Source organism: Myxocyprinus asiaticus, chromosome 25 (genome assembly GCF_019703515.2).
Source record: "Myxocyprinus asiaticus isolate MX2 ecotype Aquarium Trade chromosome 25, UBuf_Myxa_2, whole genome shotgun sequence".
Classification (NCBI taxonomy): Eukaryota; Metazoa; Chordata; class Actinopteri; order Cypriniformes; family Catostomidae; genus Myxocyprinus; species Myxocyprinus asiaticus.
This window is the reverse complement of record NC_059368.1, coordinates 31,927,230-31,942,392: the sequence shown is the minus strand read 5'-3', so window position 1 is coordinate 31,942,392 and position 15,163 is coordinate 31,927,230. Positions and strand designations below refer to the sequence as shown.

The following is a 15,163-nucleotide window of genomic DNA, read 5'->3' as shown; positions in this document are numbered from 1 at the left end:
CCCTAATATATTCATATTCACTCTACCGTTCAAAAGATTGGGGTCACTTGCCTGAAATGTTTTTCATCATCTTAAAAACCTTTTGATCTGAAGGCATATGCTTAAATGTTTGAAATTAGTTTTGTAGACAAAAATACAATTGTGCCACCATATTAATTTATTTCATTACAAAACTAAAAAAAATGTATTTAAAAAAAAAAAGTTTTTGAAATTGATGACTTGGACCAAATAATAAAGAAAAGCAGCCAATAAGTGCCCAACATAGATGGGAACTCCTTTAATACTGTTTAAAAATCATCCCAGGGTGATACCTCAAGAAGTTGGTTGAGAAAATGTCAAGAGTACATGTCTGCAAATTCTAGGCAAAGGGTGACTACTTTGAAGATGCTAAAATATAACACAGTTTTGATTTATTTTTGGATTTTTTTTAGTCACAACATAATTGCCATATTTCCATTTCTATTATTCCATAGTTGTGATGACTTTACTATTATTCTACAATGTGAAAATTAAAAAATAAAATAAAAATAAAGAATGAGTAAGTGACCCTAAACTTTTGAATGGTAGTGTGTATATATATATATATATTTAAAACATAAAATATAATATCGCATAATGCAAGTGTAATTAACAGTTGTGTCATTTTAAACACTTATGTCATATCCGATCATTACAGGAGTATTGTGGGAAATTTTGCAAGCTTAGCATTTTCTAGGGCATCGGAATGTAACAAATGATAACAAAACCAAAAATCTTTCATTGTAAATTCCGCATAGGAAATATTTGCTTCATTGACAACTGACGTCTATTGTAGTTGCATCAGCTTCATCAAAAGGTAGGTTTCCTTGCCTCACCTCACAGGAATGGGAAATCCTCTCTGCCGTATAAGCAAATGTAACCAAAGTTGCTAGATGTCACACACACAGACCCTGAATGAGTAAGACTCATCTCATCCACCACTGTTGCTTGGTAACAGTAGTCAGTTCAGTTTCCCAGAAGTGTTGCCTGCTAAGCAAATCTTGTTGCTGATGTATAGTCATGAGGGGTTTTGGGGTCGAACCGTGGGCTGCAGCACTGCACAAAGCCCCAGTTCTGTTACCAAACTGTTGGAAAAATTGCGTATCTTTTTAGTAAACACACATTTTTGTCTCTCTCTCTCTCTGACTCAGCATCGCTGTAAATACTGTGAGTTTAAGCATTGCAGTCATATTAATCAGCGCTGTTGTGGTACAAGCATTATCCTACCAAGCAGACTTGTATATATGTCAATCTGAAACTTTGAGGTTTGTCTCAACACCTATACTGAAATTGCCTCCTTATATACACTTATGTAACTGATAACTGTTCCTACTTTCTGTTCATAATACTTCATTAAGTAATCAGTAATGTCCTATTCAGAGTTCTACTCTAACCACAGCCTAGCAGAGACTCTAACATTGCCTATCACAGTCAGAGATGGATTAAAACTAGGTTAAGACAAGTGCATAAACATATTTGTAATGTACAGCTTTCAAGTTTCACTTTCATGCACCAAACATGAAAACATTTAAATTACATTTTGAATATAAAAATGTAATTTGTCTGCAGCACTATGGATAATAATGTAAAAAACATAAACTTTAAATTGTCATCTGACATCGTATAACTTCAGAAGACTTGGAATATAGCACAAATCGAATGGACCACTTTTATGTTACTTTTGTGTTCTTTATTTAAGCTCGAAAGCCTCAGTACCCATTCATTGTAACTGGAAAAACATCCAGTACAATGCCAGGAAATTCATAATTTTGTGTTCCACTGAGGAAAGAAAGTCATACAGGTTTGTAATGACTTAATGATGAGCAAATGACAGAATTTTCCTTTTTGGTTGAACTAATTTTCAACTAAGCATCTATATCAATAAATGAGCAGAATTAAATTTCAAATTTCTTAAGTCATCTAGATCTCCTCATCTGAGGAGGACAAGTAGCAGCCGAGTCCCAGTACATGTTCAGTTTTACTCGGGTCAGTGCCAGCATTGGAAGGCTGACTTGTTGCTTCTTTTGCTGCTATCTGAACTAGTGGGAGGCTGGAAAGATTGGGCAGGCCGTTGAGCAGCACTCGTGCCAGTGTGCCAGTGTCCTGCTGCTGCCCAGCCAGAGCCACATGTGAACTGGCCATGGCCACAGCCAGCCGGGACTGATCAAAGCACAGTGGGAGGTCCTGGTTTGGGGGATCAGTGGTTTGGGTGGTAATGGGAGTCGATGGGGTGTGTAGTTTTAGTACTTGAGTCAGGGATGTTTGGTCTCCTGCTGCCTCTGGGCCTGCGCAAACATTAACATCCTCCTCTTCTCTGCTGTGGTCGCTTGAGGTAAAGAGGCACAGTTTTTGGGCTAAGAAAAGAGACAGAACAATGTTGATTTGATTATCTAAAGTAATTATTTACTCACCCACAAAAGGAGATGTTAGGCAGAATGTTAGGGGCTGACAGCCTCAGTCACCATTCGTGCTCATTACATGGGTAAAAATACAATGAAAGTAAATGGTGACTGAGGCTAAAATTGTGCTTAACATCTGCTTGTGTGTTACAAGTAAGACAGTTTTGACAGGTTTGAAAATGAGTGGGAGTACATTATAACTTTATTCATTTGATCTTTGTGCAAGTCATATGTTTGTGCTGATCTAGTCAGCGATGCTTCAGTTCTCTATAACTTTGAGGGTCTGTCTCAGCAAAGATGGCAAAACAGAAATAGCCATTGTTAACACGTTGTGAAATGAAAACTTGTTTTGATTTGTTTCAAGGGTGTTGTACAGTAAAGTGAGAGCTCAGATGAGGAAGAGACATGCACAGCATATTTGAGTTCTATACAAATTTCTGCTGATTCAACAACAAAGTTTCTTAGTCTCTAATTGTGAACTAACACTAAGTAAATAGGTGCCAAAATTCCGAAGCTCCAAAATCCACATAAGTGCAATATAAAAGTACTCCAGATGACTCCAGTGGTTGAATCCATATCTTCTGAAATAATCTGATCGGTGTGGGTGAGAAACATACATTTTTAAGTCCCTTTTTACTATAAATTATCCTCCCTGCTCAGTCATTCTCTACTTTAACATTCTCCTACTTCTGTTTTTGGTGATTCACATCCTTCTTGCATATTGCCCCGTACTGGGCAGGGAGGAAACTTTATGTTAAAAAAGTGACTTAAATATTGATCTGTTTCTCACCCACACCTATCATATTGTGTCTGAACACATGGATTTAACCACTGGAGTCATATGGATTACTTTTATGCTCCCTTTATGTGGATTTTAGAGTTTCAAAAGTTTGGCACCCATTCACTTGCATTGTATGTATAGAGCTGAAATATTATTTTAAAAATCTTCATTTGTGTTCAATAGAAGAAAGAAAGTCATTTACATCTGGTATGGCATGAGGGGGAGTAAATGAATTTTCATTTTTGGGTGAACTATCCCTTTAAGTGTTTTTCTTTTTAATTATTTATGTAGAATGAAGTCAACAATTTTGCTACTGTTTTGTCTGTGTTTGTCTATAAAATCTTGTTGTAAATTAGCAGTACTGGGACTAGAAATATAGTGGAGTAAGAAACCCTTTTTTTCATTCAAAGGTCTCTCAGTAGGTGCCTTAAAACAGAATGGCATTCAAAAACTGACTATGTAGAAATATTAAGGCAACTGACTGGTGTTTTGATTGCTGATTGGTTCCTGTCTCTTCTTGGTGTATGCTCGGGGTTTCCAGGGTGTGTGTTTGCAGGTGGGGTCCAGGGAGCGCAGCTTTTTCAGGTAACGTTTGTATTCTCTCTCGAGCTCCTCAATATGCCGATGGAACTCATTTATCTTCCTCTCTGGGTAGTGAGACAACTGCGACTGCTGTTAAATACAGACGCACAAATGTAACAGAACATACAGATACTAATATCAGAATTCCAAGGCTATCGGAAAATTAAAACTGTCTGGGACTTTTATAGTTTTGATACCCAGGCCTGGAAATTGAAGGGATTGTTCACCCCAAAATGACAAATCTGTCATCATTTACTCACACTTATATTGTTCCAAACCCATATGACCTGTATAAGGGACCAACAGCCTCAGTCACCTTTCATTTACATTGCATCTCTTTTCCATACAATGAAACTCAAAGGTGACTGAGGCTGTCAGTTCCTCACATTTTACTTAAAATCTCCTTTCGTTTTCCATGGAATAAAATAAGTTATACAGGTTTAGAATGACTTAAATGACAGAACTGTAATTTTAGGTTGAACTAACACTTTAATGGAAATGAATAAGAATTCCTTTTTAACATCAACCTGCCCAGGGACGGCAGATGAAAGTTAGCTATCTTAGCTAAATCTGGCACATTTACATAGACATGATGTGAATTAATGTGTATGGTCTCTGATTGAATAAATAAATAAAAAACATACAAATGTAAAATCTTAAAATATGATCAAAATGTCATAGAAATGTCTATAGTGAATATACATTTCTTCTAGTTCTGCTCAGCTCTAAAATATTTTATTGGATAGAAATTGCACCTTGTAAATTATTTCAAAAATCCTTATTCAATGATCAAAAATGACGGGGAAAGTCATGGAAATTCTCTGGTCAAAAGAATTGGAAACCCTGTTATAAGAAATACAATATATTTCTGATTGTACATTATCATGTTTGCTTATTTGTTAGCTTTATTTATTTATAAGACTGTTTGCTTGTACCATTTAGTCTAAACACAGATGCACTCTTACATTTACATTTATTCATTTAGCAGATGATTGTTTTTGATTTGCCTTTGTACATTTTCAATTGCAACAGAGGATGCACTGTTATTAGCTTGCTTATCAATAATCCAACCAAATAAGAACCTGTTCGGTCACACTTGATATTAGGTGGCCTTAACTACTATGTACTAACATTAAATACATAGAAGACTCTGTATTAACTGTGTAACTACATGTTGTTCTGCAAAATGCCCACATTTGCTGCTACTGAGGTTGAGGTATGGGTAGGTTGAGGTATGGGTAGGTTTAGGAGTAAGGGTAGGGTTAGGATTAGGGGTTAGAGTTAGGTTTTGGGGTATGGGTGGGGTTAGGGGTAAAGTTAACAATGTAACTATAAATGTTATTAAATGCAAATACTTTAAATGTAATTACAATGCAACGACATGTATGTACATAATAAGTACATTGTATCAAATGATTAAGTACATAGTAGTTAAGGCCACGTAATATAAAGTGGGTCCCCTGTTCTAACCAGAATGTACATCATCAAACATACCATAAAGCTCTTTGGTTATGGTTATGCAAGATCATTATCAAAAAGGTAATTATCAAAACATATCACAACTACTATTAGTGTTGGTCACATCCACCACACTCATAACACATTGGGTACTGCATTATTTATTCAAAAACAATATGGTACACACATATAATATAATTAATATGATAATAATATAATTTGGTATGACATTAGGGCTTTTATACAGAAATAAGATTATTTCAATGTCTGGACTGATTTTATTGCATTCATCTACATAAAAGGTCTGTATCAGACGAAAATAAGCACATAATCTGATTCTATATCTACTTAAGACTTTTGCCCTTAAATTATAAACTTATTTATTGCAGACATATAAAAGTGTTTTTCTTTTTAATCTTTTGTTTATATTAGTTATGAAGCAAAACTACTATTACTGCTAATAATTTTTGGTTTGTTTAAAAATCGTAACCCAGGGGTAGGGACCGTCAGGCCTCAGGCCTTCTAAGGCCCACAAGATCATTTTACCCGGCCCACGAGGCCATTCGAGAATAAAATCGAAAACTTCTTGGTGCGTGAGCACATAACGGAACGCGTAAGTTAATTTCAGCCCACAATCAGAAATTGCAAGCAATTGTATGGCCCTCTAATAATTTTGTAAATATTCTGAATGGCCCTTAATAGGAAAAAAGCTAAAAGTTTGTTCTACAGATATGCATGACATATCAAATCGTGTGGCTTTTTGAGGACAGGTGTGCTATTACTTTTCAAAGCAAACAGGAATTTAGAATCAATAGAAATTCAGAAAATGTAAAAATAGTGGTGGTATTATTGTATTACCATTTTTTTACACTGCACTACGGTTGTTACGACACCAAAATTTCAGCAGTCGGTATGAATACCAGTAAAATTTCACTATTCTCGATACCAATTTCGATAAAAAAAGGTAATCTGCTATTAAACACACCCTTTTATCAATAAAAGTAAATAATAAATGAAAGCAATTGCATGCTTCCTTTAAGAGTTTCTCAATTAAGCGAACACTGCAAGTTTTTAAGGATCCTATGAAATCAGTTTTATTTATTTTTTCTAAATTCTTTTTTCCGTTTCATGTTTTAAAGTTGAATCAATTTCATCAATCATCAAAATGGTGTGTAATAAACTGAACATAGAACAATTACTTTTCAACATACCGATGCATCAAATGTGTTGATGACGATCATGATGGCGCTGTGGATGGCCGCCTCGGTGTGGAGCAGAGCATGTGAGCGAAGCGGAGCAGTGTGACACTCCGCTCAATAACCCGCTCCACGTGCCCAAGCAGACGCTCTGCTCAAGTACTGCTCAAGCTCACCGGTAAAAAAGCGTTCACTCAAATCCCACTCCAACATTAAATTTCTTTGTAGTATACTTGGTTCCAAACATGCACACAGGGGGTAGCTACAGCGGCCCAAGCAACTGCCCCTTTACCCACATGGGCTGAGGTGCCCCTCTGGGTAAAATATAGAACATAGGCCGACATTTATTAAATTATCAAATGATAAGTTATGTACACATCTGAAATTATGTGATTGTATTGTTGTGTTTTTGTATATAATATCTCGCTGTTTATTTTGGACTGGTTTACAATGGCTGTTAGATAATCGGGTCAACCAGACCTTCCTTATCATTTGTAATCAGTCAAATATTTCTCTGTTAGCACATCATTGAACATCTTCAAATAATGCCATAAAACAATTCTGTTCTAAATGACCTTTATTTACTTTAAACAAGTCATCAAACACACCTCTACAAGTGATAAAACATATGTGGGTTGGCGCGGAAACTTGCATACGTGCCAATTTGCGCTTTTCAGTTTAAACAGGACCCGAGAGACACAACCGACCCAGAAAACCACAATCTTTTCAACTCTAAAGTTAGTTTGAGTCCTTTATGGCAATAATGAAAACATGGACTGGTACCAGTAAAACTATTGCAGGTAAAAGTGAAATTCATAATTGTTTTTCAGTTGTCTCCACAGAATGATTATAGATTTGATACATTAATATGTTTCTGATTTAATGCTATCAGACCTCAGGTCTGTAAATTAAAATGAGCAATTTATCATCCCAATTTTGTGTTCAGTTTTAAAGGGTGTATTAAGTTATCCAGAAAACAGCAGTGAATGTTTTTCTCTTTTTCAGTGTTGTTGCTTTATTAATATTCCCTACAATTTTATACTGTATGTATGAATCATATGCAATCTAAAGGACTGTGGTTATTTATATAATAATTATTATATTAGTAGATACCATGTGCCCCCTTTGTTTTTCCTTTATATTTTTAAAGCATTATAAATTGAATCTGGACTTTATATGCGTCAAACGATCATGTCTTGTGTATGCACTCTTTATATGTACAGCAAGGCTTAACCATGGATTAAACAAATAAAAAATATTTGTCCTGCATAAAGTTAGATTTTTTCCAATATATATATTAGATGAAATCATGTTTAACAATAAACAAATAAAATTATTTAATTCACAAATTACACTGCCTTCGTTTAAGAAGTTTTTTTTCTAATGTTCAATCATTTATAGGTTTTTTCTCTGCGGATGAATGCAGCAAGCGATGTAGGAAGATGTTATCTGCAACCACTAATCTGGAATAATTTTATTACATTCCACTTCTCATTAAGGTGTGGATTTGGCTTTGGGAAACAGACCAGCAGTTATGAGCCACTTTATCCCGAAGCAGAAATCGAAAGCAACAGGCGGTCAATTAAGTGAGATAATTCCGCAATGAAATTCTCTTTGCAAGAGCGGAAATCTTTACTAATCAAATGCTCAATTGTACAATAGAGGCATGAAAGCAGAATACTCCGCCTGCAAATTAGGACACACTGATCTGCAAGATCATACATGTTTATTGGTTTTGTGTGTGTGTAAGCCGGGATTCAAGGAAAAATGCTTTGCCAATATACAGTATTATTAATTTTACATATTCAATTGAGGGTGCTCTAACTTTCGCAACCCCACAGAACCGGGCTTGCATCTAGCTGGCAGCTGCACTAACATGATGGCAAAACAACAAGATACATTACTTATCTATTAATTTATTATCGAATAGTAGTGTAGCCTACTAGCTCACCTTTTGCTGCACTACATCGTGTAGCACATCCTCGTGCTCTCTGGCAATGTGACACATACGATTCCAAAAGGAATATTTGCTAATTGTCACAGTCTCTCCACACTCCCTTTCGATTTCTTCGTTCTTAGCTTTGATTAATACTTTGCATTTATTGAGGATATAACATTTGCAACTTCACTAAAACAATGTTAGTGCTCCAAAACCTCAGGCCTATTGCTTATTTAGCAGATTCACAAACCAGAATATCACCAAGCGCATTCTGGGTTGAGCGAGCGGCACTAAGCGGCCTGAGAGAGCGGAGTGGAATCTTCAAAAAGGCGCTCTCCGCTCGGGTGAAATTATCACCGCTCTGCTCAACGCTCCGCGCTCGCTCCGCTCCGCTCACATGCTCTGGTGTGGAGCACTCCTATTCTTTAGATTTGAAAGGCCCAATCTCACACCCCACACCTGCTCTGACCTTCATTTCACACAAACACCAACACCTCCTGCAACCCCCCTCCTGCTACTCAACCTGCACTTAAGATCTGTGAAGAGGAAGTGTGCCATGTCTTCCGAAAACAAAAGACAAGGAAAGAACAGGGCCCAGATGGTGTTTCACCTGCGTGTCTTAGATCCTGTGTTAACCAGCTGGCCTCCATCTTCACACAGATCTTCAATAGATCACTGGAACAGTGTGAAGTCCCATGCTGCTTCAAATGCTCAATCATCATTCCTGTCCCAAAGAAACCAAAAATCACAGGACTTAATGACTACAGACCTGTCGCCCTGATGTCTGTGGTCATGAAATAATTTGAGAGACTGGTGTTGGCCCACCTGAAGAACATCACTGGACCCTTTCTAAATCCCCTTCAACTTGCTTATCGAGCAAACAGGTCTGTGGAGGATGCGGTCAACATGGGATCGCATCATATCCTGCAACATCTGGACAGACCAGGGACAAATGCAAGGATACTTTCTGTGACTTCAGTTTGCCTTTCAACACCATTTTCCCAGCTATACTCCAAAATAAATTACACCAACACTCTGTTCCCACGTCTATCTGTCAGTGGATTACCAGCTTTCTGACGGACAGGCAGCAGCTCGTGAGACAGGGGAAATTCACTTCCAGCACCTGTACAATCAGCACTGGTGCCCCCCAGGGATGTGTGCTCTCCCCACTACTCTTCTCCCTCTACACCAATGACTGCATCACAAAGGACCCCTCTGTCAAGCTCCTGAAGTTTGCAGACAACACCACTGTCATCGGCCTCATCCGAGATGACGATGAGTCTGCAAACAGAAGGGAGGTTAAACAGCTGGTTGTCTGGTGCAATCAAAACAACCTGGAGCTGAACATGCTCAAAACGGTGGAGATGATTGTGGACTTTAGGAGGTACACCCCAACACTGAACCCCCTCACCATTCTAAACAGCACTGTGGCATCAGTGGAGTCATTCAGGTTCCTGGGCACTACCATCTCACAGGACCTGAAGTGGAAGACCCACAATGACTTCATTGTGAAAAAGGCCCAGCAGAGGTTGTACTTCCTTCACCAGCTGAGGAAGTTCAACCTGCCACAGGCGCTGCTGATACAGTTCTACTCAGCAGTCATTGAGTCTGTCCTCTGCACTTCAGTAACTGTCTGGTTTGGTTCAGCTACGAAATCAGACATCAAAAGACTACAAAGGACAGTTCGGGTTGCCCCCTGCTCTCCCTCCAAGAACTATACACTTCCAGAGTGAGGAAAAGGCTGGAAAAATCACTCTAGACCCCACTCACCCTGCCCACTATCTTTTTGAACTGTTGCCTTCTGGCAGGCGCTACAGAGCTCTGAGCACCAGAACTGTCAGGCACAGGAACAGTTTTTTCCCCTCAGGCTATCCATCTCATGAACAGTTAAAACTGCCCCATTGAGCAATAATTATGTGCAATTCACAGTCTAATCTTTTTTATACTTATCCAACACATCCAACCTCTTCTGCCATTACATTCCCTTGCACTGTATACAACAGATTTGTATTTAGTTTTGCACTACATTTGTGTCTGTGTTTGTATATGTGTATATATATATATATATATATATACTCTACCGGTCAAAAGTTTTGAAATGCTCGACTGAAATGTTTCTCATGAGCTTAAAAATCTTTTGATCTGAAGGCGTATGCTTAAATGTTTGAAATTAGTTTTGTAGACAAAAATACAATTGTGCCACCATATTAATTTATTTCATTACAAAACTAAAAAAAATGTATTTAAAAAAAAAAGTTTTTGAAATTGATGACTTGGACCAAATAATTAAGAAAAGCAGCCAATAAGTGCCCAACATAGATGGGAACTCCTTCAGTACTGTTTAAAAAGCATCCCAGGGTGATACCTCAAGAAGTTGGTTGAGAAAATGTCAAGAGTACATGTCTGCAAATTCTAGGCAAAGGGTGACTACTTTGAACATGCTAAAATATAACACAGTTTTGATTTATTTTGGATTTTGTTTAGTCACAATATAATTCCCATAGTTCCATTCAATATTTTTTATTGAATAATGTGTATCTATATTGTGTGTATTGTATACTGTACAGTGCATGTTATTGTTTGTATATTGTGTTGTGTGTAATTATGTGTATATTACACTTTAAATTGTGTTGTGTTAATTTGATGTTTATTGTAAATTGATATATGTCTCATCACTGTCACAACTGCTATGTTGATCGGAACTGCACCCAAGAATTTCACACACCATTGCACTTGTGTATATGGCTGTGTGACAATAAAAGTGATTTGATTTGATTTGATTTGATTTATGTTATTCCATAGTTTTGATGACTTTACTATTATTCTAAAATGTGAAAAAAATTATAATAAAGAATGAGTGTTTCAAAACTTTTGACCGGTAGTGTATGTATGTGTATGTACAGGTGCATCTCAATAAATTAGAATGTCGTGGAAAAGTTCATTTATTTCAGTAATTCAACTCAAATTGTGAAACTCGTGTATTAAATAAATTCAATGCACACAGACTGAAGTAGTTTAAGTCTTTGGTTCTTTTAATTGTGATGATTTTGCTCACATTTAACAAAAACCCACCAATTCACTATCTCAACAAATTAGAATACATCATAAGACCAATAAAAAAAAACATTTTTAGTGAATTGTTGGCCTTCTGGAAAGTATGTTCATTTACTGTATATGTACTCAATACTTGGTAGGGGCTCCTTTTGCTTTAATTACTGCCTCAATTCGGTGTGGCATGGAGGTGATCAGTTTGTGGCACTGCTGAGGTGGTATGGAAGCCCAAGGTTTCTTTGACAGTGGCCTTCAGCTCATCTGCATTTTTTGGTCTCTTGTTTCTCATTTTCCTCTTGACAATACCCCATAGATTCTCTATGGGGTTCAGGTCTGGTGAGTTTGCTGGCCAGTCAAGCACACCAACACCATGGTCATTTAACCAACTTTTGGTGCTTTTGGCAGTGTGGGCAGGTGCCAAATCCTGCTGGAAAATGAAATCAGCATCTTTAAAAAGCTGGTCAGCAGAAGGAAGCATGAAGTGCTCCAAAATTTCTTGGTAAACAGGTGCAGTGACTTTGGTTTTCAAAAACCACAATGGACCAACACCAGCAGATGACATTGCACCCCAAATCATCACAGACTGTGGAAACTTAACACTGGACTTCAAGCAACTTGGGCTATGAGCTTCTCCACCCTTCCTCCAGACTCTAGGACCTTGGTTTCCAAATGAAATACAAAACTTGCTCTCATCTGAAAAGAGGACTTTGGACCACTGGGCAACAGTCCAGTTCTTCTTCTCCTTAGCCCAGGTAAGACGCCTCTGACGTTGTCTGTGGTTCAGGAGTGGCTTAACAAGAGGAATATGACAACTGTAGCCAAATTCCTTGACATGTCTGTGTGTGGTGGCTCTTGATGCCTTGACCCCAGCCTCAGTCCATTCCTTGTGAAGTTCACCCAAATTCTTGAATCGATTTTGCTTGACAATCCTCATACGGCTGCGGTTCTCTCAGTTGGTTGTGCATCTTTTTCTTCCACACTTTTTCCTTCCACTCAACTTTCTGTTAACATGCTTGGATACAGCACTCTGTGAACAGCCAGCTTCTTTGGCAATGAATGTTTGTGGCTTACCCTCCTTGTGAAGGGTGTCAATGATTGTCTTCTTGACAACTGTCAGATCAGCAGTCTTCCCCATGATTGTGTAGCCTAGTGAACCAAACTGAGAGACCATTTTGAAGGCTCAGGAAACCTTTGCAGGTGTTTTGAGTTGATTAGCTGATTGGCATGTCACCATATTCTAATTTGTTGAGATAGTGAATTGGTGGGTTTTTGTTAAATGTGAGCCAAAATCATCACAATTAAAAGAACCAAAGACTTAAACTACTTCAGTCTGTGTGCATTGAATTTATTTAATACATGAGTTTCACAATTTGAGTTGAATTACTGAAATAAATGAACTTTTCCACGACATTCTAATTTATTGAGATGCACCTGTATATAGAATCAGAATCAGCTTTATTGCCAAGTATGCTTACACATACAAGGAATTTGTACTGGTGACAGGAGCTTCCAGTGTACAACAATACAAAAACAATACAAAAACAACAGCAAGACGTAGATAATAATAAAAATTAAAAATAAAAACTAATTATACACATACGTAAGACACACACATACATACATACACATGGGTAGTGCAAATCTAATACAATCTGTTATGTACAGTGCAAATGTTTTTTTTTTTTTATGAATATATAAATGTATATAAATATATAAATGTTTTTAGATGTGTGTGTGTGTGTGTGTGTATGTATATATATATATATATATATATATATATATATATTGTCTTATTGTGTATTCTATATATACTTATTTTCTATTAAAAAAATGTATTTATTTTTTTATTAAATTTTAATTATTTTTTATTATTGTCTATGTCTTGTTGCTGTTTTGTATTGTTGTACACTGGAAGCTCCTGTCACCAAGACAAATCCCTTGTACTGTATGTGTAAGCATACTTGGCAATAAAGCCAATTCTGATCCAAAACACAACATTGCTCTTTTCTTTTTGCTCTTAAGTGGGGCAACGGGGTCTGGGGAGTGAATTTAGAGGGAGGATGCAGTTCCAATTCAAAATGAAATTATCACACGGGAAGTAGACATGTTGCTACCGAATTTTCTAGAGCACTGCCTCGACCGCATTTTGCCGATTTACTGACAAGCTCCTTCTTCCATCAGACATTGTTGCATCAGTTCAAGTACCTTTACCTTCTCCAGTGGTGCGAATGCACAATGGGTCAGCAGTGTCACAGAACCGGGTTCACGTATACCGTGTTGAAAAAAGGAAGTACACCACAAGACATTTTTAATTTAAGGGCCCAGAAAAAAATATATATATTAAAATGACTTTAAACTCAGTAATTGAAAACGTTCATCATAGAGGATATGTATTCAAGTAGCCTAATTGTTCTGTGTGCATTGCATTTCTTATGCATTTTCGAGTTAATAATAAGTTAATAATAGATCTAGACAAAAAAAAAAAAAAAGTGTGTCACCAGAGACTATTTAGCAGAGATGGGTCACTTCTATTTAAATGAATGGGAGAAATTGGAATGCCCAACCAAGAAGCTCTAGCACCCAATGGTCAATGGATGTAGAAAGAAAGTCCAGCCTTACAGGTAAAAGAGCCAATCACCTTTTAGATGCAGACATCGCCTGTCAATCAACTCAAGAACGCGCATGCGCATTAGCTATACAAGCCAGGAAAATTGCGTGTTTTGGCGTATTATGAGATAAAGAAGCACAATTTATGATTCCAATATTATCAGATTTTATTGCTGATTTGAAATACATTTCTAGATCGTAATCTTGACTAACCGTTTTGGAGATGTTGGTCTTTCTCCATTCAAGTAGATAGGAGCTGCACTTTCATGACTGGAAATAGCCTCCAGGGAGTGTTACAAAGATGGCCGACAGTGGACTGACTTGCTAGAAAGACTTTGGTGTCACAGACGCGTTTACAAACAGCATTTGTAGCAACATTCCTGCACTTCAGTAACTCTTGTTTCGTTAAACGGCTCAATAGTGTATTCAGCGATAGACTGTACCATCTTCCTTCTTATTTTATTTTGTTGACATTGTGCATGAACAGCAGTACCTGTAGATAATACTCGATTTCACTCTTGATGCTGGGGATCCACTTCTTCAGTGCTGCCACCGAATTTAACGTTGCCTGCAGGTAATAATAATAATAATAAAGATTTCTAACCATTAACAAAAGGTGTATATTTGTAGCGAGCTGACTCATTGAAACAATAAGCAATGTTCTCACAAGTTTTGGCCTTGGCACGTGGACATCTTTAATACGACCCTCTGGAAAAAAGCAACAGACGGGAGAGTATTATTTTTTTTCTCTAATATCAATTTATGCAGAGAATGCAGTATTAGGACGACTCAGCGTGGTTAACGCGGACTTAAAAAAGGACATTTATAGCAATTGTATTTTCTGTCGTTTCATTTTAGGATCAGTTCACTTTTTAATAACCACTCAGACTGGGTCTCTTACCCTCTCTCTCTTTCTGAAGCCACAGTCGATTCAATCTTCCCAACTGCTTCTCTTCATTTCTCGCCATTCCACTCGCTCTTCCGGCAACAAGGAGTCACGTGACAAGGGTGGACAGAGGTCACGTGATACGGTATTTTCAATCTACGTCCGGGTTCAATACAAATTAAGCTTAATCAGCAGCATTTGTGGCACAATGTTAATACAACATAAATTAATTTCGACTCGTACCCC

The 15,163-nt window shown here is 37.3% G+C and overlaps 1 protein-coding gene across 1 annotated transcript; it reads right to left on the bottom strand.

Moving 5' to 3' along the window:
- Nucleotides 1–1,670: 1,670 nt before the first annotated feature.
- On the bottom strand, nucleotides 1,671–15,025 carry si:dkey-86e18.1 (uncharacterized protein LOC557342 homolog). The gene is made up of 5 exons (XM_051655261.1): nucleotides 14,933–15,025; nucleotides 14,699–14,739; nucleotides 14,525–14,599; nucleotides 3,681–3,870; nucleotides 1,671–2,372 (listed from the first exon to the last, which is right to left on the bottom strand). Exons 1-5 carry the CDS (start codon nucleotides 14,997–14,999, stop codon nucleotides 1,939–1,941), a joined length of 807 nt encoding a protein of 268 aa, XP_051511221.1. The 5' UTR covers nucleotides 15,000–15,025; the 3' UTR covers nucleotides 1,671–1,938.
- Nucleotides 15,026–15,163: the final 138 nt, after the last annotated feature.